Below are 27,890 nucleotides of genomic sequence, written 5' to 3'. Positions count from 1 at the left end.
GTCCTCGTCCCAAATCTGTCCAAAATAGCTGTGCAACCTCAAGTAAATCTCCCCTCCGGACCAGACGTTCCGAACGCCTGGAGTGAGGAGACGGGGTTAGCAACCCTCAGCATCTCCCTGCTCGTCCGGCTGCACCGATAAACCAGGGGTCACACGTCGTCCGAAAAGGCCCCAGCTGATCCGAAGCTGTCCTGCAGCTGCGAACCACCCTCCTTGTTTCCTACTCGGCCTCTTTAGCCCCGGGGCATGGGCTGCGCACAAAGCACCACCCTCTAGACGCCCCCTCGGCCCCAACCCCGAGCTCTACGCGGAACTCCGCCACCCCGCGCGACTTCCCCGAGCTTCCTGCTCCTCCCCCGAACGCCCTCCGCGCGCCGCTCGCTCGACTCCCTCGACCATCTCCGCGGCCGGGGCCCGCCCCCTCCGCCTGGCGCCAGGCCGCGGAGCACCGATCGGCTCGATGAGCGGGGGCGCTGCTGCGGCGGAGCGGCCGACGCGGGTCCGCGCCCACTGTCTCCCCCTCCCCGCTTTCTTGCTGCGCCTCCCACTCCGCCCCCCGCCCTGCCCGCCCCGGAGAGCGGCCCGGAGCGCCCCGGGAGACTCAGGTACTGGCGCCGGCCGTCCCGACGGGAGGGGCTGCTGTGAGGAGGAAGGAAACGGAGACGACGCCCCTGTTCCGCCGCCTCCCAACGTCCGCCTGGAGCTCCGGGACCGGCCTGGGGGTCGGGGGGGCGGGTCGGGGAGGGACCCGCGGCTGGGGAAAGGCTGGATTCGGGCCGGGAGTCGTGGGGAGCCACCAGGACTGGGTGTCCGGAGCGGGGGCGGTTGAGGGCAAGGAGAAAGGCAATTGAGGGGTGCTCGGGGGAGAGGGGAAGAGAACAGTGGAGGGCGTGGGGCGGGCTGGAGAAGAGTGGGAGGTAGCCTGGAATGACAGTGGGTCCCTTGGGGCAGAAAGGACCAGAATTAGGAGCAGATGTCGGGGGACGTGGCCTGGTGCGACAGATGCGGGCCGGGGCGGGGGCGGGCACCGAGCTCCTTGCTGGAGGGGATGGATTCGTCTCATTAAAGTCACGGGAGAAAGAGCGCCAACCCTGCTGGCGTTGATGGTGACCAGAAGGTGAGGGGAATCCTTACAGTTTGACAGTTTTTGTGAATAACATCTCCAGGCCGTGTCCGTCCAAGTCACGTATTTCCGTGAAACTGCACCAGCGAGACTGGTGATGGAGAGGAGAAGAGTCGGAAGTGGGAATGGAGGCCGGGAAAAGGGAAACCTCTGCCCAGATTCAAGCTTTTTGTGAAACGAAATATTTGGGGGTTTAGTTTTCTCTGAAAAGCAAAAAAGAAGCCAACATTATTAAACAACATGTTAGAAGTGTATTCCATGTAATCACTTAGCGAACTTACTGGCTCTTCAAAAGATATACACGAAATTGTAAACGTATGATGATGACGTAAGAAGCATATGGTGATGTGACGTTTTTTAAATGAATTATATATTGCTGTTCAACTCTGTTGAAATACATCATGAACGCTCTCTTAACTCTATATGTACCCACACACAAATCCCCGAATTCATGTGTATTTTTTGCAGGAGAAATTTTAGGTAGAAATATATACCTCAGTTCTGAGCGTTCTTTATTTTTTCTAGTTGTTTGGCACAAATCATCAGTTTCCCTGTGGTTCATCGAGCATAGTTAATCTTGATGTCTTGCTGATGTCTTTTCTGTTTGTCAGAGACTGGTTTCTTGCCTTCATGAGGCTGATCCTGGAATACAGGACCTGATGATGGGGTTTGCTCATCATTAAACTTGTAGCTTTACTGTGTATTTCGTAAAGCTATGAGTCTGCCTGGTTTTTGCCATAGGATATTAAAGCAGCCCCTTTGTTGGGTTTAAGATATAAATAATAACATGTGGGTATAATTAAAAGAAAAGCCCAGATTTTTCATTTGCTTCCTTTGTCATCTGTTTTTTTTTTCCCTGCGTGCTATAACATTTTTGCATGAATGAATTATTCTGAAATCAAAGTATGAGGAATAAAATGGGCCAGATGTACGTGACAGAAATATTGTGTAAAGAACTCTAGAGCTGTTACTTACGTAGCAAGAATTCGGTTTTTGTTACAAATGGCTAAGTCTCTGTTTTGGAAGCTTTTCTTTCAGGGAAAACTATCAATTTGTTTTGATAGGCCAACTTAAAATATTGTTTTTATTTAGTTTATGAAACTGGACTCTGGGCTTGTATATAATATTAGCCAGCAAACTGTTGTCTAATTATACTTAAAGATCTCAGAGTTTTTTCTTCTTGCGAAAAAGGGAAGAGGGCTGCTGGGTTGTTACAGCAACGTGGTCTTTCTAGAACAGAACAGGTTCTGTTAATAAATGTTAAAACTGATCATGCACTCCATTGATTAATTTGATCCCATGTTTCTGCTATTTTAATCAGTAGAGTGACTACTAGTTACTTTTCTTTACTAATCCTTAGTTCTTAGTTTCTTAGTGCCTACTTTGAAGGAGTGTCCTAAAGACTAAAAGAAAATACATGTAAATCGCTGAGCAGTGTCTACCACATACTAAAAGATACAGTACCTTAGCTAGTCTCATTTTTCATCTACTAATCCAAGATACTGAAAACTCAAATTTGCATGTCAGCTTTTTCTCAAAATTTAGTAAACTGCATACTCAAACATTTTCCTGGAAAATCACAATGCATATTAACATGTAAAAAGCTGTGAGACTTTCTCTAGCAATAAGATAAAAACAAAACCAAAAAACCTGGCTCTGTTTAACCCACCATTTACTAAACTTAATCCCTTTTCTTGGAGCCTAGTGCTGTGCTTTAAAATATGATGTTATAACTTAGAGTATTTTCGCATGTATTACCTGATTTGACCATCCCAACTCCATTCAGAAGCCTAGAAATCACTATTTTACAGATGAAGAAACTGAATTATTTAACCAGCTAACTGAAAATGTGAAAACGGGGAGTGCTCTGCTGTCTTCTAATTCCAGGTTAAAATCTTAAAGCATTTAATGTCTCATTTTCTCCTAATTTACCCCCCTCCTAACCAATGTGCTCTTGAATTTTATAAAAACCTGCACTAATTTTCCCCACATGTTCTCTTTAAGAAGTTACATCCACTTCCTCATAGTTTTATCTATTTTTTATGTATTGGAGCCTGGCATGGAGGACAGGGTCATCTGGAATGAACCAAACGGAAAGGCAGTAAAGTCCAAGAAATGAAGGAGGCTGTTCTGTGCAAGGCCTTGAACACTAGTGAAGTGATTTAGCTCTACCCCAAAGTCTCAGTCAGATGAAATTTATTTTCTTTTCAAGGTGGTGAGTACTTACTCTGCTGGGAAACAGAAGAGTGCTTCTTGAGTAAAAAGTATGCCTCCCAAGTTCAAGCGCCACCTAAATGATGATGATGTCACTGGTTCTGTGAAAAGTGAAAGGGTGAGTTTAGAATCTTAATTTTTCAAACAGAGTCAAAATACATTTTCATTCCTTTTGTAAATAATTTTGTTTTAGAAAAATCTAAATATTCTAATTCTGTTTTTTCTTCATAGTAAATATTTTAAAGCGTATGTTACTTAGATTGGTGACTCAGTTGAATTCTACTCCATTATTGATCAGACTAGACTCACAGCTTCTTTCTAGTCTTTCAAAGTGAATTTTATACAAATACACAGCATCTTATTCTGGAACCAAATATGATGGGAATTCAGAGTCTTTCAGATTTTTAAAGGTAGTTAAGTGCATATTATATAACAGCCTTTTTGGCCTTTGGAGCAGCACCTCCAAGTATATTAGTATTTCTCAGAGAAATGTCTGATTACTGGGGACCTGGGTGGCCAAGTTGGTTAAACGTCGGACTCTTGATTTCGGCTAAGGTCATGATCTCAGGGTTGTGAGATCGAGCCCTAAGTTGGGCTCAGCTGCTGGGCATGGAGCCTGCTTAAGATTCTGTTTCCTTCTCCCTCGTTAAAATAAAAAGGAGAAAAGAAATGTCTGGTTACTCTAAGTATATAAGTAAGCATATAAATAAATTAGCTAACATCAGTTCAGGTCAGGTTTTCCTCCAAATAAGTTTCGGAGGAAACTTACAAAACCTCTTGTTTTCAGAACTTTTAGATTTTTGGAACTACAGATAAAGAATATTAGTTCTATAATTGTCTCAGAGTCCAGAGTAGTTTTTATATAACATTCAATTTCTATTCAATTTCTATTTTATTCCAGAACAATCTCTTTTTTTTTTAAGATTTTATTTATTTATTTTAGAGAAAGAGAGCATGCAAGCAGGGAGAGAGGCAGCGGGAGAAGCGCGCTGGCACTGAGCAGAGAGCCCCTTGCGAGCTCAGTCCTGGGACCCTGGGATCACAACCTGTGCCGAAGGCTGACACTTAGCCAGATAGGGATCCTCGCGTCCCTATCCCAGAACATTCTATGCAGATGTGTGTACATCTAGAAGTTATGCAGAATTTTGGAAGACAACATTTGATAGCAGTGTTGTAGATAGATTACTTTTAGAATAAGTCCTCACATATTTATTGAGGAAAGGAATTAGTGTTTTTCTTTTTTATCTAGCAACCTGAAGCCCCCACTCACTTCCTATCTCATTACTGTTCCTTCATTTATTGATGCATTAATTGACCACCTCCTATTGTGCTAAGATCTGGAGGGCACAGTCTCTGCCCATATAGAGTTTACAGTCTACTTAATTTCATTTTACGCATTCCTTTTTTGTACAATTCTGAACCTCACTCACTCTTTCCAACAGCTTATGATTTAAAAGTATCTTTTAGTACAATATGGGAAACATTTGTCTTTTCCTTATTCTAACTCTCTCTAGTTTGTTTTTTACTTGAAGGGGGTAGAATCCACCAATAGACAATAGACTATTTGCTAGGAAGCTTTTTAAAATAAGCTTTATGTATATACTTAAAATTATAATCAAATAAATCTTTAAAAAAATAGCAGTGCTATGAATTTTTACATACCGATTTCTGCATGAACATGTTTTCATTTCTTGTGTGAATACCTAGGACTGGAATTGCTGGCTTAGTTATTATGTCTAACCTTTAGAAGAATTGCCAAATTGTTTTCCAAAGTGGTTGCACAATTTTTACATTGCCATCAGCAGTGTATGTGGATTCCACTTTCTCTCCACTTCTCCTACCAGCCAGTTTTTCCTCATCACTAATTTCTCCTCATCGGTTTGATTGTTTAGTGCTTTTGTCCTAAAATTCATCTTTGTATTAATATTGCTAACCCTAACATTCTTTTCATTAGAATTTGCTGATTTTTTTCCACCTCTTTTTTTAATCCTTTATTTGACATTCGTTTTAGGTGAATTTTTTTGTAAACAGATATTGGCTGAAATTTTTGGACTCTAATCATGTAGTTTTTACTTCTAATAGAAGTGTTCATACATTGATGTTTGTTATGATAACTAATATACTTGGGATTTTTCTGCCTTAGCCAGTCCCTCTGCTGGCCGCGAATGCCCTTCCCCCTCATCTTTGGTTGGCCCTTTGCTATCGTTTGGATCGCAGCTTAAATTTCACGTCTTCAGAGTGATTTTCCATGAAAACCTAATCTCGTTTAGTCACCCTGTCACTTCCTATCCTGTCACTGTTTCAGTTGTTGGCATAGCATTTGTCACCATCAGATTTTTTTCTATGAGAGTTCAGACGTTAACTGTCTTGTTCAAAGCTGGTCCTTGCCTAGAACAGTGCCTAGCACGTAGAAGGTGCACAAACATGTTTATTGAATAAATATTAATACATTCCGTTTTCATTTCCTCTCTTTCTGTGATATGTTATATATTATACATAGATATAGTTCATTATATTTCATATGTTTTCCCTCTTTTCCCTACTTTGGCAGATTGTTTTTTCTCATCTCCCCAGCCCTAGTATCACTAGTTAGTTAAAAAATGTCCTTCCTTTCTCCTTCTCTCTTTTTTATTATTAACTTCCTATTTTAACAGTCATGTTTCGGGGCGCCTGGGTGGCTCAGTCATTAAGTGTCTGCCTTTGGCTCAATTCAGATCCCAGGGTCCTGGATCGAGCAGCACATTGGGCTCCCTGCTCAGCTCTGCCCCTTCCCCCACTCATGAATGTGCTCTCTCTAGCTTGCTCTCTCTTTCTCTCAAATAAATAAATAAAAATCTTAAAAAACAAAACAAAAGTTATGTTTAAATCTGTGTTCTCTCTCAACTAACCCTAACTCCCTCCATTATTTTACTTTCTCATTCTAGCCAGCTTCCCGCCTCCCCTACTCCTGTCCCAGTGAGGTGTGCCTCTCACTTTTACTTCTGCACTTTACCCTTCCACTCCTAGTTCTCGGTTTTATTAGAACAATTTTGGGCCCTTTTAAAGTTTTTCCTTATACTTTTTCTTTTTCAGTAGCTGTAAGATACAGTGCACAGTCACATTATCATTTATTCAGATTTGACCATACATTTTATTAGATCATCAGTTGTATCAATCTCTGTCCTAGAATGTTTATTCTGATATAATTGGGTTTTTTAGCTGGTGAAATTCCTTGAGTAATTTTCTCAGGAAAGGCACATTGGTGTATTTGTTTCCTATTGCTGTTGTAACAAATTACCACAAACTCAAAACACATAGATTTACCATCTTGTAGTTCTGGTGACCAGAAGTCCGAAGTAGGTCTTCCTGGGCTAAAATCCAGGCTCTGGCAGGATGTGTTTCTTCTGGAGGCTCTAGGAGAGAATCTGTTTCCTTGCCTTTCCCAGATTCTAGAAGCTGCCCGTGGTCTTTGGCTCATGCTCCTTACACTGTCTTTAAACTCAGCAGTATAAGATCTTCTAAGTCCTCCCCTTCCCCCTACTCTTTCTCTCCCTGTCTTCTCTCTCTGTCCTTTCTCTCTCTCTCTCTCTCTCTCTCTCTCTCTCAGGCACTTCTGCCTTCCTCTTTTAAGAACTCTTGTGATTGTGTTGGGTCCTCATGAATAATCCCTATTGATCTTCCCATCTCAAGATTTTTAACTTAATCACATCTGTGGAGTCCCTTTTAGCATGCAAGGAAACAGTTTTACAGGTTTCAAGGATTAGGATGGGGATATCTTGGGGAGTTATTATTCTACCTACAAGTTATATACTGTCTAAGTTCTTATATTCCGAAAAGGTCTGCTTGTTGCGAGAGGGTGTGATCATCTTCATCTTAAGGAAAATAGTTCCATCTTATAAAAGAAAGGTATAAAGTTGTTGTTGTTTGGCAGTTCTGATATGTCCGGAGGGTTATTTGTGAGCTATGAAGGTAATAGATGGACTGTGCCAGCCATTAAACCCTTGTCTCCCAGTTCTGAACCTGTCTTCTGTACTCCTCTCTGATGCTGGAATTGGCTTTGCAACTACATTTCTCCTCTACCCTCTGGCTCCCTATTAGGTTCTGCCTGTAGAGAGACTGGAAAGCAAGAGGGAGGAGGACAAGGGACTTAACTTCTTCCTGATTGCCTCCGGTTCCTTATTCCCACCCTGGCTTCAGCGACCTCTCTGCCTTGTAGTCAATCATAGGATCTTGCTATTAGAAGCATTTTTGTTGGAGGGCTGGCTTATTTGGTTCTGTCTTTTAGCTTTCAGTAAAGCACAGGTAAATTACTCTTCCCTCTGGCTGGAACCTCAGAGTTAAGAAATTTCACCAGGATAGAACTCCTTTCATTACTCCTCTCTGACAGTTTGTAAGCCTTCTGAATCTGAAAACTCAAGTCTTTTTTTTTTTTTTTTGACAGAGAAATCTTCTGGAAGATGATTCGGATGAAGAAGAAGACTTTTTTCTGTAAGCTTTTTGTTTAACAGCTTTATTGGGGTATAATTAACATCTAAAATGCATAGTTTATCAGTTTTGATACATGTACTGCACACCTGTAAAATCATCACCGAAATCAAGTAATAAACATAACCATCACCTCAGAAGTTTCCTTATACCACTTGGGAATCTGTGACTCCCCTAGTCTCAAGGCAACCACTGATCTGCTTCCTTCCTATCACTGTAGTTTATATTTTCTAGAATTTGTGAAATAAATGTTATCATGCAGTAGGCATTTTTTTTTTGTACTGGCTTCATTCACTTCCGTAATTATTTTGAGATTCATCCATGCTGTCCCACATACCAGTGGTTCCTTTTTATTTCTGAGACGTATACCCTTATATGAATGTAGTACAACTCATCCATCCATTCACTTATTGATAGATGTTTAGAGTGTTTATAGTTCTTGCTATCATGAGTAAAGCTACTATAAACAATTACATACAAGTTTTTTGTCAACTTAAGCTTTCATTTCTCTTGGGGAAATACTTAGGAGTTAGTTGAATGGCTAGCGTATTTTTATGGCTATTTTCCGAAGTGGTGTACCATTTTATATTCCCACCAGCATTGTACAAGAGTTCTAGTTGCTCTAAATCCTCATCAATAGTATATGTGGTCAGTGTTTTAATTTTAGCCATTCTTACAGGTATGTAGCGGTATCTTACTATAGTTTTAATTTGGATTTCCCTAATGACAAATCATGTTGGACATCTTTTTTTGTGTGTATTTTGTGTGTATTTTTTTTGTTTGTATCTTTTTTGATAAAGTGCATGTTAAAATCTTTTGCCCAATTCTAAATGTGTCTTCTTACTCAGTTGTTTATGTATTTAAGATACAGGCTCTTTGTCAGATACGTTTTACAGATACGTACTTTCAGTCTGTAGCTTATTAATCTTTTCCTTTTCATAGCAGTATCTTTTGAAGTTTGATCAAACTGTTGACTTTGAGGAAATCAATTTATTACATTTTTTTCTTATTTTTACTTATTTAAAAATATATGTAAAACCCAAGTTCAATAAGATTCTTTCCTATATTTTCTTCCAGGAGTTTTATAGTTTTGGCTTTTACATTTAGGTCTATAATCTATTTGAAGTAAATTTTTATATATGGTTGAGGTAACGGTGAAGAATGAATTTTTTTTTCTTTTTGGCATTTGGCTAAGTTGTTGCCCCACCATCTGAGGAAAAGATTATCCTTTTCCCATTGAATTGCCGTGATACTCGTCAGTTAATTGATGTGATCAGTTCTTCACAGTTAGGATTAGAAAGGGCCGAGTGGGTACAGGTACAGACCTAGATTTGTATTTGCAGAGTCAGGAAGGCGGGGTATTGTTGTGGGAGTTTTCTCTGGAGATTGATGTAGAGGGGTGTGCCTCAGGAGAAACATTTGCCTCTCTCTTTGTAACAATGTTGCAGAATTTTTGTAGAGGCTTTTCCCCCCACAAATAAAAACATTTTATAAAAAGTCATTGACAGCTGTGGAGCAGTGAGCGAAAGGAGCCTGCGGGACAGGAAGCAGATCCATGAACAGGAAATCGTATCGCTTTGACAAGGTCAGAGGAAGTGGGAAGATCATTTCCTACATGTGACAAGATTTCCAGAGAGTCACAAAGCGAATTGCACGGTGCCAGTTATGGTGAAAAGCCTTAGAACTAGAGCAGTAGCTTCCTGTTGGAATGGAACTTTGGGTCGAACAGAAGGGCAGAAGGTTAAGTAAGTGATTCCCTCCTTGGAAGCTGGAGACCCTTGTGAGGAACACTCAGTCTTCAGGCCGGCAGCGGACTGCTGAGCGTCCGCTCCCGAATAACATGCATCTTTCAGAGGGCCTCACAGCCGGCGGGCACACTTGCTCAGAATGTAGCTTCCATACTCTGTGCTTCTGTGTGGGTGTTGAAGACGAAACAAATACATTTTTAAAAAAATTAATCAACACCCAAGTTTATAGCAGCATTATTCACGATAGTCAGAAGGTGGAACAACCTAACTGTCCATCAGCAGGTGAATGGATAGACAGAGGGTACATCGCCGCAGTAGAATACTACTTGGCCTTTATTACTCGGTCTCAGAAAGGAAGGAAATTCTCACACTTACAACATGGATGAACCTCAAAGACGTTATGCTGAGTGGAAGAAGCTGGTCACTAAAGGATAAATTTTTACATGATTCCACTCACATGAAATATGTAGAGTAGACGAATTCACAGGGACACAGAAGTAGAATGGAGATTGCCAGGGGCTAGGACGACGAGGAATGGGGAGTTAGTGTTTAATTGGTACAGATACTTTTATTTTCTTTTCTAATTTTTTTTTTTTTAAAGTAAGCGCTTATACCCAACATGGGGCTCAAATTCACACCCTGAGAGCAGGAGTGACATGCTCTACCAACTGAGCCAGGCACCAGATCCTACTTCTTAAAATTTTTGTGGTTTATACCTTATTCTCTATCTCATAGGAATAATAATTACTTAAAACATCCACATCTTATTTCCAGAATATTAAAATGGTTGAAATGATACAACACTGAACTAAGAACTGCTTTGAGAAATGTTGGTATTTTCGTAGACTCTTGGATTTTCCTTTAGCTTTGTTGATAAATTTAAGATGAGGAATGAGAAGAAAAATACTAGTGTTTTGAATGGATTTCTCTTTATATCTGTTCCTGATAAATCAGCATTTTATGATAACCTAATATGAAGGTGAATTTACTTTTAGTGTTCTATAATTGACCGTAAAGCTATTCATGGTCGCTGGCACTTGAGCTGTTAGGATGTTTCAGAGGTTAGTGATTAGAACAACCTGTGTATAAACAAAGGTTATATAAATCCTATTTTCTCTGAAAATTTTAACATTCAGAAGAATTAGGTTAGTTGTTGCCAGTACCAAGTACCAGTAAAGTACAGATGTGATTAAATATCATTCAGTTGCAGCAATACCAGTAAGATGTGGTTTCTTATAATTAATGACTGATCCATGTTTAGAGTTGAGCTTGATTGTGTGTTTGTGTGTGTGTTCTCTCTATATTTTTTTAAAGCTCTCATTTTAAATATGTACTTGGTATTTTGTTTTCAGAAGGGGACCATCTGGACCAAGATTTGGACCTAGAAATGATAAAATTAAGCAGTAAGTTTCTGAGATACGCATTGGCTTAAGTGATTATCCTGTTTCTATGTACACCAAGGGTTGGCAGTCTGCAGCCTGTGAGCCAGATCTGGTTGCTGCCTATTTTTGTGAATCACGTTTTATTGGAACACAGCCATGCCTGTTTGTTTGAAAGCAAACTGTAGTGGCAGATTTGAGTAGTTGTGACAGAGACCTTATGGCCCACAAAATCTGAATATCTATTATCTATCTGGCCCTTTAAAGAAAAAATTTGCTGAGCCCTGATATAGACTAACTATAACTACTGGATTGTAAAAACCCAATAATTCTTCTTATTTTTGCAGAATTACCTCTGAATAGTGGCTAACGAAATCCAATTCCTGTGTTGGTTTTTCTTAACTCGATTATTTTCTGTCAAATCCATTTATTTAGCATAATCTTAATGTCCTTTTTGGTTTTAAATCTATTGCTTGATTCCCGTTTTCAAAATTAATAGAAGTAGTGTAATAGATTGTTTTTCAAAGCACAATATTTTTTATATTCCTTCAGAATTTTTTCATATCTGTTACTTATCCTAATTCCTATATTGATCTAAGATTTATAGATAGCTAAGTAGTTTTCAGTGTAAAGCTTTTTCTGTGTATGTTGGTGGTGGTAGGTTGGTGGGTAATGCTATCGTAAATGTACCTGATGTTAGAGGGAACAGTGAAGTAGCCCTGGAAACTGACTGAGTTTTGAGGACTAGTCACGGACAATAAACTAAATGGTCCGGATTTGGATCCGAGGAGGGATAGTCCCTGCTGTCTTCGTTCAGGATACGGCTGTCGCCCACTGGGAAGGGTGCTGTAACAGGGAATCAAGCTATTGGTCAGATACTCGGGCTTTAGTCAGGTAGCTGTTGGTGTGGAAAAAAAAAAAGTCCACACTTGATCTAATCCTAGTTAATGGATTCTGTAATACAGAACCAAGGTTCCAGAAAACTGATTTGACTGCTAGACAGGATGTTTTCCTTTTCTCTTGCTATATAACAGATTGCCCTGAACTTAGCAGCCTAAAACAACATACATTATCATCTCACATTTTCCATGGGTCTAGGAGTTTGGTCACTGCTTAGGTGGGCCCTCTGCATGGGATCTCACAAGCCAGAAATCAAGGTGTTGCTAGGGCTGGGATCTCACTCAAAGCTCCTCACCAAGCTCAGGTAGTTGTTGCCAGAATTACTCTTCTTGCAGAAATAGAACTCGTGGTACTTGCTCCTTCAAGGCCAGCAGAAGAAAGTCCCAGCTGCTCCAAGGTTCTGATCTGGCCAGTAAAGATACAATGAGCTACTTACATTCAGGCAGTTCATTATGTATGTAGAGTAACCAGACTCTCTGGGGTCTTGTTCTACACACCAAAAATGATGACTCCAAAACAAAAGGGGCTGCACTGCTGTGATGGGAGTTGTAGGATGCCCTGTGACAAAGGAGCCAGTTCAGCCCTGTAGCTCGGTGCTTTGTGGTCCACACATAGGGCCTGCGGAAGAAGCTTCCGTACATCATCAGAACCTGGGAGGTGGTAAGAAATTATCTTGTGACAGTCTTCTAGGGAGATGAGTGGGAGATGGCCTCACAGGCCATTCATCTTGTGTTCTGGGAGGATTGCGAAGCATTCGGGGTCATGGGGATGCCATGGCAGAGCTGTTACGCTGCACTGAGGTGGAGTGACTTCCCTACCCACCCACGTAGTTCATGTACCTAAATTGCCCGGCGAAGAGGACTCCACTGATGACACACTTGGTTTTTGTCCTGTCAGTGTGCTTTGTTCCTGTCTGATATCCTCCTGCAGAGTGAGCCTAGGACCAAGTGTGGCTTATTGAGTCTTTTGAAAATGGTTTTCCAGATGAACCCAAACCACTCCTGGGCATCGAAACAAAGTGTCTGTGTTAGCAGGTGCCAAGCACATACACACATGAGTGTTTATGTACAAACTAAGGAGCACAATATCTTTGGTGATCACAGAATTTTAGAACAGTAGGGATTATTGAGTAAGTATAACGGTTCTCACTCTAGAGCCAAAGGTTTGCCAGACTGAGAAGGTGATCAGTCTCCAGAACATACGTATTCAGCCTCGTGGGCCCAAACTCATGAATGCGGATTTCATCAGGGCATGACTCATTGTGTGCGCCCTAAATGGCCTAAGATGGCGGAGCACAGCCTGCCACACAGCTTGCCCATGGACGAATACCTGGTATTAGTTGAGTAACCAAAATTGCTAGCACCGGTGAGTTTCTTAAATTGCACTGTCACTACTTAGTTTGTGACATTTAATACAGGGTATGTCCTGCTGCGGGGTCAGCAACATTGTGGCTTTATTTCAGATTGATTGGCATGTTGACACCAGATTATTCCCACAAAAGTACTCAACATCACTTTTTTTTTTTTTTAAGATTTTATTTATTTATTTGAGAGAGAGACAGTGAGAGAGAGCATGAGCAAGGAGAAGGTCAGAGGGAGAAGCAGACTCCCCATGGATCTGGGAGCCCAATGCGGGACCCAATCCCGGGACTCCAGGATCGTGACCTGAGCCGAAGGCAGTCGTCCAACCAACTGAGCCACCCAGGCGTCCCCTCAACATCACTTTTTATGGAAGAATTTTTGGTGGAGGATTTAAAATACTCACATGCCTATATAAAATGTATGATTCCCTTTGGAACGTTTTCTTTGCTTTTCCGTTAAATTATAGCTTTATAAATGCACTTCTAGTGAATTATAGGCATCCTCTGTTGGGGTAGGGTATTTCCTAACTATAGTTTTGGTCCAGTCAATTTAACTTTATAAAAAAGGTCCCCAAGGAATGTTCCATGATGCAACAGAAATATATATATAGTTGCAAAAATACAACATAACTTTAAAACCTCCTTTCGTCAACAGTACCTTAAAAAGCCACAAGATGGGGGTGTTAACTATGAAAATAAGTTTTTTTCTTTAGAGTATTTGTTGCAGAGCATGACTTTTCTTTCCCTAATAGATCATTGACATTAAGCACATGCGAAGTGTTAGGTGTTGGTGCTAAGTGTTTAAAAAACATTGTTATATCTAATTCTCACAAGTGAGAGATGATCATTTTCATCGAAAGGTGAGAAAGTATGACTCAAGGAGGCTTGCCATGGACACTACTACCCCATGCAGTTTCCCTGTTGATAATTGGAATAGAGGCATTTCAGGAATGCAGGTGCTGTCAGGCCCTAAGGATGATTTAAATCAACATGGGAATATCTTTTCCTTTCTGTATATCTTTATCCTTTCCTGGGTATGTTCTCTCTTGTGCCCTTCTTTCTACCATATGACTCTCCTTTAACCGGAAATGATATAAATCTCCACACCCTCCTTTACAAACTTGTTTTTCCTTTGAGTTCTTAATTTTCTGTTCTAATTTATAACATCATCTCCTGACACTCAGTTGCTCAAATTACAAATCTCTCTGCCCTTTTCTTGCTTCTACCCTTTTCCTGCTTTTACCCTTTCTTGCCCCAACTTCTTCACTAGTGTCTAGTTAATCACCTGGCACCTGAAGTATCCCCTCCTCTTATATATTATCCCTTAGCCCACTGTCAACTGTCAGCCTCCTTCGTTACTCTGCCCAATTCACACTTACCCCTTAAAACTCATTGCCAGGACCTTGCTGCCATCTCTGTCTGGTCCAGGCTGCACAGCTGATGCCACAGTTTCCTTCCATTACGCCACGCACTGCGCGGCGGTAGAATCATGGACCCTGGTTTTCCCCGGGAGACTCTAATCTTCCTGAAGATCGGACTTAAACCCTTCACATTGGTGTCCTCAATAAATAGTATAATAATAACTCCTTAGTAAATGTTTTTTTGAATGAATGAATGCCTATTTCTATCAGGCATATTTCACATGACCTAGGAAATAAAAGGATGAGTGGGACAGTCTCTGCTTTTAAGGCATTTAAAGTGTAGTAAGGGGACGCCTGGGTGGCTCAGTTGGTTGGACAACTGCCTTCGGCTCAGGTCATGATCCTGGAGTCCTGGGATCGAGTCCCGCATTGGACTCCCGGCTCCACGGGGAGTCTGCTTCTCTCTCTGACCTCCTCGCTCATGCTCTCTCTCACTCTCTCTCAAATAAATAAATAAAATCTTAAAAAAAAAAAAAGTGTAGTAAGGATAAGATCAACATAAAATACAAGTAGAGGGGACACCTGGGTGGCTCAGTTGGTTAAGCAGCTGCCTTCAGCTCAGGTCATGATCCCAGCGTCCTGGGATCGAGTCCCACATCGGGCTCCTTGCTTGGCAGGGAGCCTGCTTCTTCCTCTCCCTCTGCCTCTACCTACCACTCTGACTGCCTGTGCTCACTCTCGCTCCTCTCTCTCTGACAAATAAATAAATAAAATCTTTAAAAAAAAAAAAATACAAGTAGAGATCAGTATTATAACTGCTATGAAAATGTGTAATCTCATGGGAGATATGTTACCATTTGTTTTTAAAGAATTATCCTTTATATTAAAATAAGTAGATAATTTTTTATAGAAGTTGCATTCTGGGCATGAGAACATCTTGAAATACAGAAACACAATTATGAGATTTTTCCATTCAATAAGGGTTTTACAGGGACGCCTGGGTGGCTCAGTTGGTTAAGCGGCTGCCTTCGGCTCAGGTCATGATCCCAGCGTCCTGGGATCGAGTCCCACATCGGGCTCCCCGCTGAGCAGGGAGCCTGCTTCTCCCTCTGCCTCTGCCTGCCACTCTGTCTGCCTGTGCTCACTCTGTCTGACAAATAAATAAATAAAATCTTTTAAAAAAAAAAGGTTTTACAATAGAGGGCTTAAGAGTGTTATACCAGCAGACAGTAATATGTGAAAGAAAAAGAAGCAATTTGTTAGTTAATCCTTAGCAGAAAAAATAAAATGTTGGTTGATTTCTCTTAGTGAGAGATTTATTACATGTGTGCCATGTTGTTGAGGTAGTACTTAGGTTTTGACAATCTAGTAAAAATTAATCTGGAATTCTATGGGTTCTGTCCCAGTTAATCTGCCCTTATCCATGAGGTCTTTTGCTTATGGGGATTCTAGGACCAGAGTTACTTCTTCAGGTTTTTGTTTTTGTTTTAAAATGTATAGGGCATCAGTATCCATAATAGCCATGATCTGATCACGTGGAGGGGTGCGGTCTCTGTTGCCCACACCCACCCCGCAGTACTGCCTTACTGTAGGCTCTTGTCATCTCTTGCAAATGACAAAAAGTAACCACCTTGGGAGTTTCAAGATTGGTCCTCGATGAACAATAGCTGTATCTCTGTTACAGTTCTCAGAGTTCAGTGGAGGCCTCTACGTTCCCTGCCTTTTCTCTTTCTCAAGTAACTGGGTATGCTTTGCAGGACTTATACCCTAATTGTTGGCTTATTCAACAAATGTTCATCAAACAGGTGCTCTCCCAGGCACTGTTGCTGATTTGGGGGCTGCAAAAGTGAACGAAGTGGGCAAGGCTTCATTGTTCATCAAGCTTAGCTTCTAGTTGGGGAAAGGCAGGAAACAGCTACGTACTTTCACTTAGTGTTAGATGCATTCAGTAGAGAAGTGGGACAGAGAGACAGGCTGTGTCACAGCTCTGAAGGTTCATTCAGTGCACTCATTTCGCATTTGAACGTAAGTTCCATGAGAGCTGGGATTGTCTGCTTTGTTCATTCCTGTCGTAAAACAACACATAGTGGGCTCTCATTGATTACTGAACACATGAATTGCTTAAGTGTGCCATTATTCTTATATAGGATGAACATCTTTAGCTCTTCGTTTAGGTGATTAGAAATTGCAACAAGCCTTCTTAGGGATTCAGAGGCTTTTTCAGATCTTTTTGGGCAGAAAAGAGAGTTCTGTGTGTTGTGGCTTGGTTGTACTTCAGTCCGAAGTCCTTCTGTAGGATCTGTGTGGCAACACAGAATTCTGGGGAGCTGTGATGAGCCCTGAAGTCCATGTGTGGATAATCAGAGGGTTTACATAGTACTTTTCACTTAAGAAGAAAGGACTGTTATCAAACATAGTCATTGCTACTTGAATCTGCGACTACTCTGAAACCACCTGTGTCTAAATGGATCTTCATTTTGATTTTAAAGCAAACTTTGAAGATACAGGTCTCCAAAGGGAAGAGGTAAAACTCATAAAATTATGCATCCATACCTCACCCCTGACTCACTGGGGAATAGAGGGCACAGACAAAGTGTATATTGTGAGGTTTTATCTAAAACAGTGTAGGTGGTAATTGATGCAATTCTTTCTTCCCCAATTAGAAACAATTGCATATCCTTATATAGTATATGTGTGTGTGTATGTAAAGTATATATATATATATATACACACACACACACACACATATATATGGTTGCTAGCCTGCAATCCAGTACATTTTAAATATTATTTGAGTAGTAAGAACCATGAGTTCACTTTATTTCTCCTTTTAAATATTTCACTGGCATGGCAATTTTATGAGGTAATTTAAAATAATTTTTGTCTAAGAGAACAGAGGAAAACTAAATACTAAATTATTAAACATTTCTGTGTTTGTGTACTCAAGGTAAGTCCTGATGAATGAATGAATGAAGATTAAGTCTTTAGTAAACCGTCTGAAATTCGGTTAGAACAGGCCCTCATCACCTAACGTAAAGGAGGAAATTATATTTTCATTTTGAAAAACAGCAAAAAATGTTTCCTCTCTCCTCCCTCTTGGGTGCTTCAGAACCTTCGCGGCTGTGCTCGTCTTAAACCTGTTTGAGAGAGAACTGATGAGCAGAGAACAGTTAACACCTGGGCCGCCTCCTACATTTGCAGCTTGGAAAGCGAGTGCTGTCATAAGCTAATCGCACACCGGCGCAAACTCCTTTGTTAGCCTTAGTGTGTAAACTGCATCGGAAGTAGGTTACAGCTGCCTCTGTGGGATGGCTCCGTAGCCTAAGGAAAAGGAAATGAAAGTGATTACTTAGAGTTAAGCTATTTGACTAAGATCTGCAGTTACTGAACACTGGAAATTTGTAGGGACAAGGCTAACCTATCTTTAAGTGAAATATGACTTTCACTTATAGTATCTTTAATTTCTTGAGTACTCAAGGCCACAAATGGAAGGGCCATGCTACCCAGCCTTCACTTAAACGTTTTATAGTTGAGTATTTTTCTGAAAACTTGCTATTTTCTATCATGGAATTTTTCTGACGAACGTTTCAAAAATTAAAAAATGCTCAAAAGAAAAAGTAATTTTTAAATCTTTCTTTTAAACTAGTGTTCAGAATCAGGTGGATGAAGTTATTGATGTCATGCAAGAAAATATTACAAAGGTAATTGAAAGAGGGGAGAGACTAGATGAACTACAGGACAAATCAGGTACAGATACTTCATATATTTCTTGATATTATTAATCTGTGTTGTGATAGTTTATTTCTCCTTCCATTTCTCTAGCCAGGGTTTAGGAATCCTGGTTTAGGAAAATGATACTTGGTTCTTAAGTTTGTGATTTTAGTATTTTAACTTTAGCTCCCTTTACTTGAATCACCTTACTGCATTAATTGTTGGGTTAAGAATGGAAAATTTTTTAATTTATTGTTGAACAGTGAGAGTAGAATTTTTTTTTTTTGCCTTATTATGTTCATGAGCACTGTATTTCTTATGATCTCAAGAAGGAAAAGTCTGATCACTTCTTCTCAACACTTATGTCAAACTTAATCTGATATTTTTCTCTTAGGCTTTTTCTGATAACTTAGTAACATTTCTTTACTGACAAATGTTAGTCCCTGTACTTTTAACAGTTACTGGCACATGTTCGCTTCTCAAATAATGTTTCAGTGATGGACTAAGTACCTCACTCATCCTTGAAAGACTTATCGAACCACAAAACTTATTTAACCACTTTTAAAATTCGTTGTTTTACTTCAGGCCGTTTCACAGTTTATTTATCCTGTTAAATTGTCCTATTAAATGTTTGAGTTGTTTCAGATCTTTTTCACTATTAAACAGGTTTGTAGTGGGCATGCTTGCACATGTCTCCTTGTATGCGCGTATGAAAGTTTTCTCTAGGGTATGTAACTAGGAATACGTGGCTGTTTATTTATTTATTTTTAAAGATTTTATTTATTTATTTGTCAGAGAGAGAGAGAGAGCGAGCGAGCTAGCGCACAAGCAGGCAGAGAGTCAGGCAGAGGCAGAGAGAGAGAAGCAGGCTCCCCACCAAGCAAGGAGCCCGATGCGGGACTCATCCCAGGACCCCGGGATCATGACCTGAGCCAAAGGCAGCGGCTTAACCCACTGAGCCACCCGGGCGCCCCTAAATTGCTGTTTATTAGGGGACAGATATTTTCAGCTTCACTAGATACTGTCAGATTATTCGAAGTCCTTAGATCTCTGCCAGGTTTTATCCTTACTAGCTGTATATGAGAGTTTCTACTGTTCCATATCCTCAATACAACTGATACTGTCCCAGCAAAAATAAATTTCATTATTTTACTTCAAAATCAGTCACTTTTTATATCTTCTAAGAATCTGACCTTTTCTACATGCCAATTTTTTTCATAGGTGTGTCAAGTATTTTAAGTTTTTTGTTTTTTTGTTTTTTTTTAAAGATTTTATTTATTTATTTGACAGAGAGAGATCACAAGTAGACGGAGAGTCAGGCAGAGAGAGAAAGAGAGAGAGGGAAGCAGGCTCCCTGTTATGCAGAGAGCCCGATGCGGGACTCGATCCCAGGACCCTGAGACCATGACCCGAGCCGAAGGCAGCGGCCTAACCCACTGAGCCACCCAGGCGCCCCAAGTATTTTAAGTTTTAAAGAGTATTTTCTTACCAGAATTCAAAAGTTTATGTGAAAGCATTGAGACCCTGGGAAAAATAACCTACAGTCATTTTTTGCTTCCATGCCCTCCCCCCCAGTACAGATTGCCAGAGTTTGTGGGTGGAGGAAAGGGAGGATGTTGTTTTCATGCTTAAAAGGGACTACATTTGCAGGAGTAGAAATTAATATTTTCTTGTCTTTGTGTGACTAGATAAAAGAATCCTGTTATGTCGTTTAATCCTTCTCTCCATCCTCTATGTGATATAGAAAGCTTATCGGATAACGCAACTGCTTTTAGCAACAGATCCAAACAACTTCGAAGGCAAATGTGGTGGCGTGGATGCAAAGTAAGTCAGAACACTGGGTAAGTTGCCCAGCGTCTCAGAGGGTCTTCAAAGGCTAGAGGGCCTCTGGATCTGAAGCTCTGTGAGGACGGGGACTACCATTGCCTTGTTTATAATAGCTGCTGAACTTGGGGCATGCTGGGACTCAGCAAATATTTGTTGAATTAATAGTTTGGGGGACACAAATAACTAAAGAAATCAAGCAGTCCCACCTTTTATTAATAATTTAGCTACTTACACTCTTACTACTTTGTAAGAAATACAAATTTTTCATATTATTAGTACCTTTTTGGGTCAACTTAAAGTGTTACAGAGATATTAAAAAGATGGAATGGAAGCAAGAGAAAAATACAGTTTTCTGTTGGAAGGGAAAAAAATAAAACCAGTTTATATGTCAGAATCCATTATGACAAATGAAGCTTTAAAAAAGTTTCACTATCCTTTATTATTCCAGAGAAATAAGAGAAATGTTTAACTAGGAAAAACATGAGAATCGATATATACATTAACATATTTTTGCAAAAACATTTTATAGGAATGAATTTGCCTCTTAAATACGTCTAAGCATTAAACAGCAAATGTTTTGTCTACGGCCATACCACCCTGAACGCGCCTGATCTCGTCTGATCTCGGAAGCTAAGCAGGGTTGGGCCTGGTTAGTACTTGGATGGGAAACAGCAAATGTTTTAAGATTTTTATCGTGAATTTCATGTCACATGAGCAATTTTTTTTCCTCCCAACTTTTGAGTTTGTTGAAAATCTTAGACATAAACTCATTGTTTTTAATCTCTCATTTTCAAGCTTAGTGATAACTTTATAAACTTGATATTGCCTTATGCTAAGGATTTCTTCCGAGAATTTCCTTGGATTTACTTGTTTTTGTCTGTTGACTTGTTGAATCAGCTTACTTTCAGAAATAGAACGGAGGAAAAAATCAGGTTTCATTGTTCCCCTTGTCAGGAATTTTAATTTTGGCTTAAATTTTTATTCTTTAAAAAATAAATTTCCCCTTTAAAAAATAAGTTTTCCATTTTTATAGATGTTCTCTACTCTGTAGTCTGATTTAGAAGACCAAAGGGTCCATGGGCCTCTCACTTCCTTTCCCCATACAGACACGTGACCCGTTCATGTCACAAAAAGATGACCATAATGTGCATTTTGCCTAGCTTTTCTTAGCCATATCTAAATCAGATCAGAGGAACAGTATGCTTTTTTTAAAAACAGTGTGTTTTTAAGGAGAAAAATTGAATTATATTTTTAAATTACATTTGAATTATATTTCTGAATAGTCCTTATATCACTGCCATCTTCTGAATTGACTTAGATGAGTTAGGAAAGGATAAGGACAGGGATATAAGGATAGAAATCAGATTAGAGGTTGCCAATGGCTAAGAGTAGGGAGGTGGATACTGACTAGAACAGGTCATGAGGGAACTTTTTGGAGTGATGGAAATGCCTTATGTTTGACTAATGGTGGTGTTGGACAACTGTACATTTGTCAAAACCCACCAAAATGCACTTTAAAAGCGTCAGTTTTACTCTAGATAAGGTATATTTCAATAAACCTGACTTTAAAAATAAGTGAACAAAATTATCCAATAGGTGAAGTGGGATAATATCAACATTGTTTTGTTATCATAGTTAATAATTTTAATAGGCACCTGGTGTCCAAATTGCAAAGCTTCCATGTGTTCTCTTAGGCACTTTGTTCTTGTCATAAATGTGATGCCACTAAAATGTTACCAGTAGCTCTAGTTTAGAAACATTAAAGCTGCTCCTGGTTGCTGTTTCTCGTGCTCATGTGTTTATAGTAGTGGGCATCTTTTTTTTAATTAACGAACCGTCTTTAATCAATTGTGAAATGTTTGATAAAATCAGACTTGCATTTGAATTCATCAGGAAAATCAAACTAATTTATAGTTTACACATTTTAGGATTAAATGAGGAATGAGACAGTTTTACAGAGAGCTGTGAGCTGAAAATATTAAGCAGCTAAGTACGATCTTAAGGTTTCTCCTCTCAACTGTGAAACTGGCCAAGAGTGCTCTTAGGCAAGTTATTAAATCAGGTTATTAAATGAGGACTGTATCCTCAAAATGGAGACAAAAATGCCAAGAAAGAGAGTAAGGGGCACAAAAACTAATAGAATTCTCATATACTTTGAGATGAAGTGCTATAAAAAAATGCCACCTTACACGGAGAGAATGAGTTACATTAGATGCCTGTGTTACTCCTTGTATCCTGACACTTGTGAACAGAGTTGCTAAAATTTCATACTTTTCTTGGCCTCATATTAGAAATAAGCATGAGAAGCCATAGATAGACGCAGCATTCAAGCCAATGAAACCTTTGATTCTTACTGTTTATGGTGCAGTACAGCCTTGAACATAAAATCCAGGCAAAAACTCCTGAATCTGGGAACTCTGATTATTTATAAAAAGATGCAAATAGTCAGCAAGTTCACATAAGAAGAAATTGGACAAGCTTTCAAGGGATAAGCCTATTCATTGATTCATTGATGAGTTAGTATAATGTAATAAAGAACAAATAGTTTTGACTTTATTAACAAGTCAAACATTAATACCTATCTTAATGCCTTTTTGTGTCTTGTAGATAAAAGCCATCATGGCTTTGGTTGCGGTTATCCTTTTGCTAGTGATTATCAGTAAGTATTTACTATATTAGTAATTTGGGGCAGTATCATTTGTTTCAGAGTTTATTCTAATCTCTTATTTTCAGTTGATCTAGTTTGATTATGTCAGGACTGAGTAAAGACTTCTGACCCAGATTAGGACCTCTTAACCTACTAGGGTCTGTGGATCTCTGAAAATGTCCTTAAATTGTCTGAAAAATTGTACTGTGAATATGCATGTGCACATTTTTATGGGGAGAGTGTTTTTTATTGGATTCTCAGAGAATCCTGCCTACTCCCCCAACACACACACCCACAAATACAGGGGGAGCTCTTTGTTCTAGGCCAAAGGTGGCGACTGTTCCATCCATCTTCCATTAACTTCAGGTATGAAAGTTTTTAATTTCATAATACTTTGTTTGGAGGACAAGTCCAACTAGATTTTCTCCATATGATGGTTTTTGTTGTGTTGTTTTGGTTTGGTTTTAGATTTGAACTTGATTTCAACCATTAAAACTTAACTCTTGTCTTCTCTTTTTCCCCATAATGTTATTAAAGTTAGATCATTTTTATTACCTCCTTTTCTCCAAGGCCTCTTTCTTTACCTGTGTTTATAGGGGTTTTATGAAGATATATAAAGTGTCTCAAAATAACCATTTGAAAAACTCCATGTTGATACTTTTTTCTTTTTTAAAGATTTTATTTATTTATTTGACAGAGCGAGCACAAGCAGGGGAAGCAGGAGAGGGAGAAGCAGGCTTCCTGCTGAGCAGGAAACCCAGTGCGGGGCTCCATCCCAGACTTCTGGGATCATGACCTGAGCCGAAGGCAGACACTTAACCGACTGAGCCTGAGACTCCTTTTAAACGGAAAAGTTTGTTCGTGGATTCTGTGTGGCTTCACCCGAAACACTGATGTGTAAGCCAGAAATCAGTCCTGGAGGTCCTTCCCCGATTGGTGGCTGGTGTGTTCAGAGCAGTGAAAAATCAGCCTCCTGCAGTGTATGTTCCCAGCCGATGTCTAAGCAGGCCGTGCTCTGCCTATCAAGTTTCGGCTCTCATAAGTCTTTCTAAGTCTTTTTAGTGCCCCATTTCTCACATTTTTGTGTATTTTGTTGTATGAGTTCTCTGTTGAAAATGGTCCCCAAGCTCATGTTAAAGTGCTGGCTAGCATTGCTAAGCTCAAGAAGGCAGCGATGGGGGGCGCCTGGGTGGCTCAGCAGGTTAAAGCCTCTGCCTTCGGCTTGGGTCATGATCCCAGGGTCCTGGGATCGAGCCCCACATCGGGCTCTCTGTGAAGCAGGGAGCCTGCTTCCCTTCCTCTCTCTCTGCCTGCCTCTCTGTCTAATAAATAAAATAAAATCTTAAAAAAAAAAAAAAAAAAAAAAAGAAGGCAGCGATGGGCTTTCCGGAAAACACCTGTGTTTGATAAGCTTCATTTAGGCATAAGTTGTAGTGCTGTTGGCCAGAAGTTCAATGTTCATGAATCAACAACATATATAAAGGTTATCTTTGAACAGAAACACAAGGTTATATATGGACTGGTTGACAAAAATGTAACCAGAGGCTTGCAGGAATTTAACCCTGTATTTTCTATAGGAACGAGGGTTTATTATTCACTAATTGAGTATTTGTGGTGACTTTATAACTACTGTACACACCAAGAATCAACCATATATTTATGGTGGATAATTTGGAAAATGTGGAATAAAGTATAAAGAAGAAAATAAAATTCAGCTGTAATCCCACTATACAGAGATAGCCACTGTTAATATAAGTATCATGTATACGTCGTTTTTTCCTATTAAGATATTAAGCATGTTTTTCAAAAACTAATATACTTTAATATTATTTAATAACCTGTGAAAATATGTTTAAAATCTTTAACATTTTAAAAATATTGTAGCAGCTGTATGCTATGGTAATACCATAATCTGTTTGATCAAAATGCCAATTTAGTGGCACCTGGCTGGCTCAGCCAGCGGAGCATGTGACTCTCGGTCTTGGGGCTGCAACCCATGTTGGGTATGGAAATCGTTTACAATCTTCAAAGAAAGAAATGCCAATGTTAGACATTTAGTTTGTTTTATGATATTTTTGCTTATCATTCCCATTTGTTATCTTTTGTCTCAGATAAAAGTTCCTCCCTGGGGCTCCTGGGTGGCTCAGTCAGTTAAGTGTCTGACTCTTGATTTCAGCTCAGGTCATGATCTCAGAGTTGTGAGATGGAGCCTTACGTGGGGCTCCGAGCTCAGTGCTCAGCAGGGGTTCTGCTTGAGCTTCTCCCTCTTCCCCTTCCTGCCTGCCTGCTCCATGTACACACGTTCTCTCTCTCTAAAACGAATAAATAAAAAGCTCCTTTCTCATTACCTATTTCCAAAAGTAGACTGCTACATTTAGGAAGACTGTTTAACGTACCATCTGAATCTGATTTTGACGTGTTCCTTTTTCACTTTTTTCTCTTGCAGTTCTTACAGTCTTGAAATACCGTGCTTGATTTGGTGACAGAGCTCTTCATTACACAAAATCTGGGACAATAATAAAAGATTGCTGCATAATTTAAATGAAACTTATGTATATAACTTTCAAAACTTCTTTTTCAAGAAACTAAGAGGCAAGTATCACTTCAAATTGGAGCATTGAGAATGTCCAGTTTTCTTCTTCCCTTCAAACAAAATGTGTTTAAAAATTATGTTTAAGGCAAAGATAACCAGCCTCTCTTTTGCCGTATTCCAAGGATCTAATTTGAAACTAGATACTTGCCAGTTCATTGTTTGTACATGGAATTAAACAGTGATCATAATATTTCATACTGTTACTATAAAGACTTGCATTATGGCATCGACATGGGGGTGAGACTGGGAGTCCAGAAGCCTATGTAGAGTACTAAAACATGCATAGCCATTCCATCAATATTTGCAAGATTCTTCTCACATTATGATTGCTTTGCAAGCAATTTCCACATGTTTATGGGTGTAACAAAAGCTAAATGTAAATGTTGCTACCTTCAGCTATAACTGAAACATTCCAGTAAACCTATTTTTGACTGTAAAAGGGAATGTGTAGTAATTTTTTGGCATATGGATTATGGAAATGGAAAACTTAAATACAAAAAGCGTAGTATGGCACCATAAAACTGGAGATAATAAAATTATTGGAGAACATCATTGGAGTGTTTGAAAGTGAACAGCATGGCCCAGTCTGTTTCCAGTTAGCCTCCAATAAGGAGGAACCACACATAATGTGAGTAAATGAAATCCACAGGTAACTTATTCTCTAATCTTACTTTGATAGCTTCCCTCTTTAATTTCAACTAGTCCCTCTGCCAGAAGTGCTCAATGTAGCAAAATCATTGCTCAGAATTTGCTACTTTTGCATTTCCTAATCATCCCCCGAGAGATGCATGTTGTTTAGTCAAATGTCAAATTAGCCAATAGTGATGCGTCTAGAAAGTCAGGAGGTAATCATCCATCATCAGTAACCAAATAGCTAGAGTCACCATTAATTTAAATGTTTTTACAGCAATAAAATGTAATATTAACGTTAAAATGTGCCAGCCTCCTTGTGTTGTTTAAACAAGTCAAAGTGAAAAGACATAGTCCTCAAATGTGTTCGAGGAGGAAGCTTTATAATAAAATTGGAGGTCCTGCAGAAACTTGTGCACATGGATATGGTGACTATATATACGTATATAACTAAATTTGAAATGCGGTTAATAGAAGACCCAGTATTGAAACGGGAAAGACAAATGATCCTGTATAGGTTTTATTTCTTTGGTCATTTTAATTCAGAATGTATGAAACATAGAATCTGTTTGTTTTTTTAAAAATTCTACAGGAATAGTACTAAGAGCAAAAATGTTCTGTTTAAATGGAAAGAAATATGAAGGGAGAAAGCACATTAGTAGCTACTCAAGACATCTGCAGTTTACGCTAAATTTGATAGTCTGATAACACTTCGAAGAAGATAAATGTTTTACATACCGGGGGTATTGTCACTGGTCTCTCTACTCTTCGTAAATATCAATGTCAATAACAAAAGAAATATTAAATCCTTTGACTAAATAGGATGCCCAGGAAAATGAGCATTTTTAGAATCTTAGTAGCTAATACAGTTCAGGAATGGAAATGTTTTAGCGGGATGGACAGAATCAGTCCTAACCTATGTATGTATGTCTTTTATTTGGGGTTGGCACTAGACTCAGCAGTGGCTAATTTTCCATTAGTTAGGGGAGAAATCTGGTTTTCCATGATAGCAGTGAAGATGAATATTATTTCTCAAAAAGAATCCACGTTTCCAGTGTTTCTTTTAATAAAGTATTAAAATTATTTGTTTTGATTTTAACCATAAAAAATTACAATACCATATATATGTTATTTTCCTTGTATTTAAATATATGTGACTGCCAGAAATACTGGTGGCGAGCACGTCACTCTGTGTTCTAGTGGTGGCTTGGTACACGGTTTATCCTTGTGTTTCTTGGTCTTCATGAGTCCTGAGACCCTTAAAACGGCTGGCATGCTTATGACTTTACCATGGTAATCTTAGAGACACGAGCTTCTTACAATCAAAAAATGTTGTTCAAATTGATGTCAGGCCTACCTACCTTCCTTCCCTTAATCATTCTTTTTCTCATTCAGCTCAGATCATCCTGCACTTGAAAAATGGAAGTTTTACCACTATCAAAACTATCATTATTTAACAGCAACGAAGATCAACAGAAAAATTCAAGTAGCTTTGTAAATACTAGTTGGTATCCAGTGAAAGCAGGTCACTATTTTTATAATGCCTGAAACATACCCTTATGATTTATGTTTAATTACTGAAGCCTATGCCCTGTAGTTTGTGATTATAAAACTGACTGACTGACTCCTTCTGACTATAACCCAGTGTCACTAGTGCTCTTTTGGCTTCTCCATCCTGATAAAGCTCACTGAAAATTGCACTCCGATTTTATGAACTTGGGGGTTTCTTGATTCAAAGAAAGCTCAGTATTGAAAATGGAACATCTAAAATGGAGGACTAATTAGTTCACAGCAGATAGAGAAATACACGGGTTAGCGCCCTGCAGATCATTTACCATCCAAGCGCTCCGCGTTAGAAGAGAACGTCAGCACTTCTACGGCAAAATTGGACGTCGTTCCATTCTGTGTAGCAAGAATAAAAAATTGAAATCTC

The 27,890-nt window shown here is 39.4% G+C and overlaps 1 protein-coding gene across 5 annotated transcripts; it reads left to right on the top strand.

The window, feature by feature from the left end:
* The first annotated feature begins 571 nt into the window (after positions 1-571).
* LOC111150842 (vesicle associated membrane protein 4) lies at positions 572-27,890 on the top strand. 5 transcript variants are annotated; one of them, XR_002640821.1, is made up of 9 exons: positions 822-1,117; positions 3,336-3,455; positions 7,758-7,804; positions 10,902-10,952; positions 18,196-18,296; positions 20,005-20,084; positions 22,695-22,746; positions 25,181-25,326; positions 27,353-27,890. XR_002640821.1 is itself a non-coding variant. In XM_022508471.1 (9 exons), exons 3-9 carry the CDS (start codon positions 3,390-3,392, stop codon positions 25,207-25,209), a joined length of 426 nt encoding a protein of 141 aa, XP_022364179.1. In that variant the 5' UTR covers positions 822-1,117; positions 2,935-3,010; positions 3,336-3,389; the 3' UTR covers positions 25,210-26,532. The 5 variants fall into 5 exon arrangements, 3 of the variants coding, with proteins under 3 accessions (XP_022364180.1, XP_022364179.1, XP_022364178.1); XR_002640820.1 differs by having other exon boundaries at positions 25,181-25,955; XM_022508471.1 differs by lacking the exon at positions 27,353-27,890 and adding an exon at positions 2,935-3,010 and having other exon boundaries at positions 25,181-26,532.

Source organism: Enhydra lutris, unplaced genomic scaffold, assembly GCF_002288905.1.
Source record: "Enhydra lutris kenyoni isolate GAN:26980312 unplaced genomic scaffold, ASM228890v2 scaffoldscaffold24, whole genome shotgun sequence".
In the NCBI taxonomy this organism is placed as follows: Eukaryota; Metazoa; Chordata; class Mammalia; order Carnivora; family Mustelidae; genus Enhydra; species Enhydra lutris.
The sequence above is the reverse complement of the archived record's forward strand: the minus strand, read 5'-3'. Positions and strand labels throughout refer to the sequence as shown.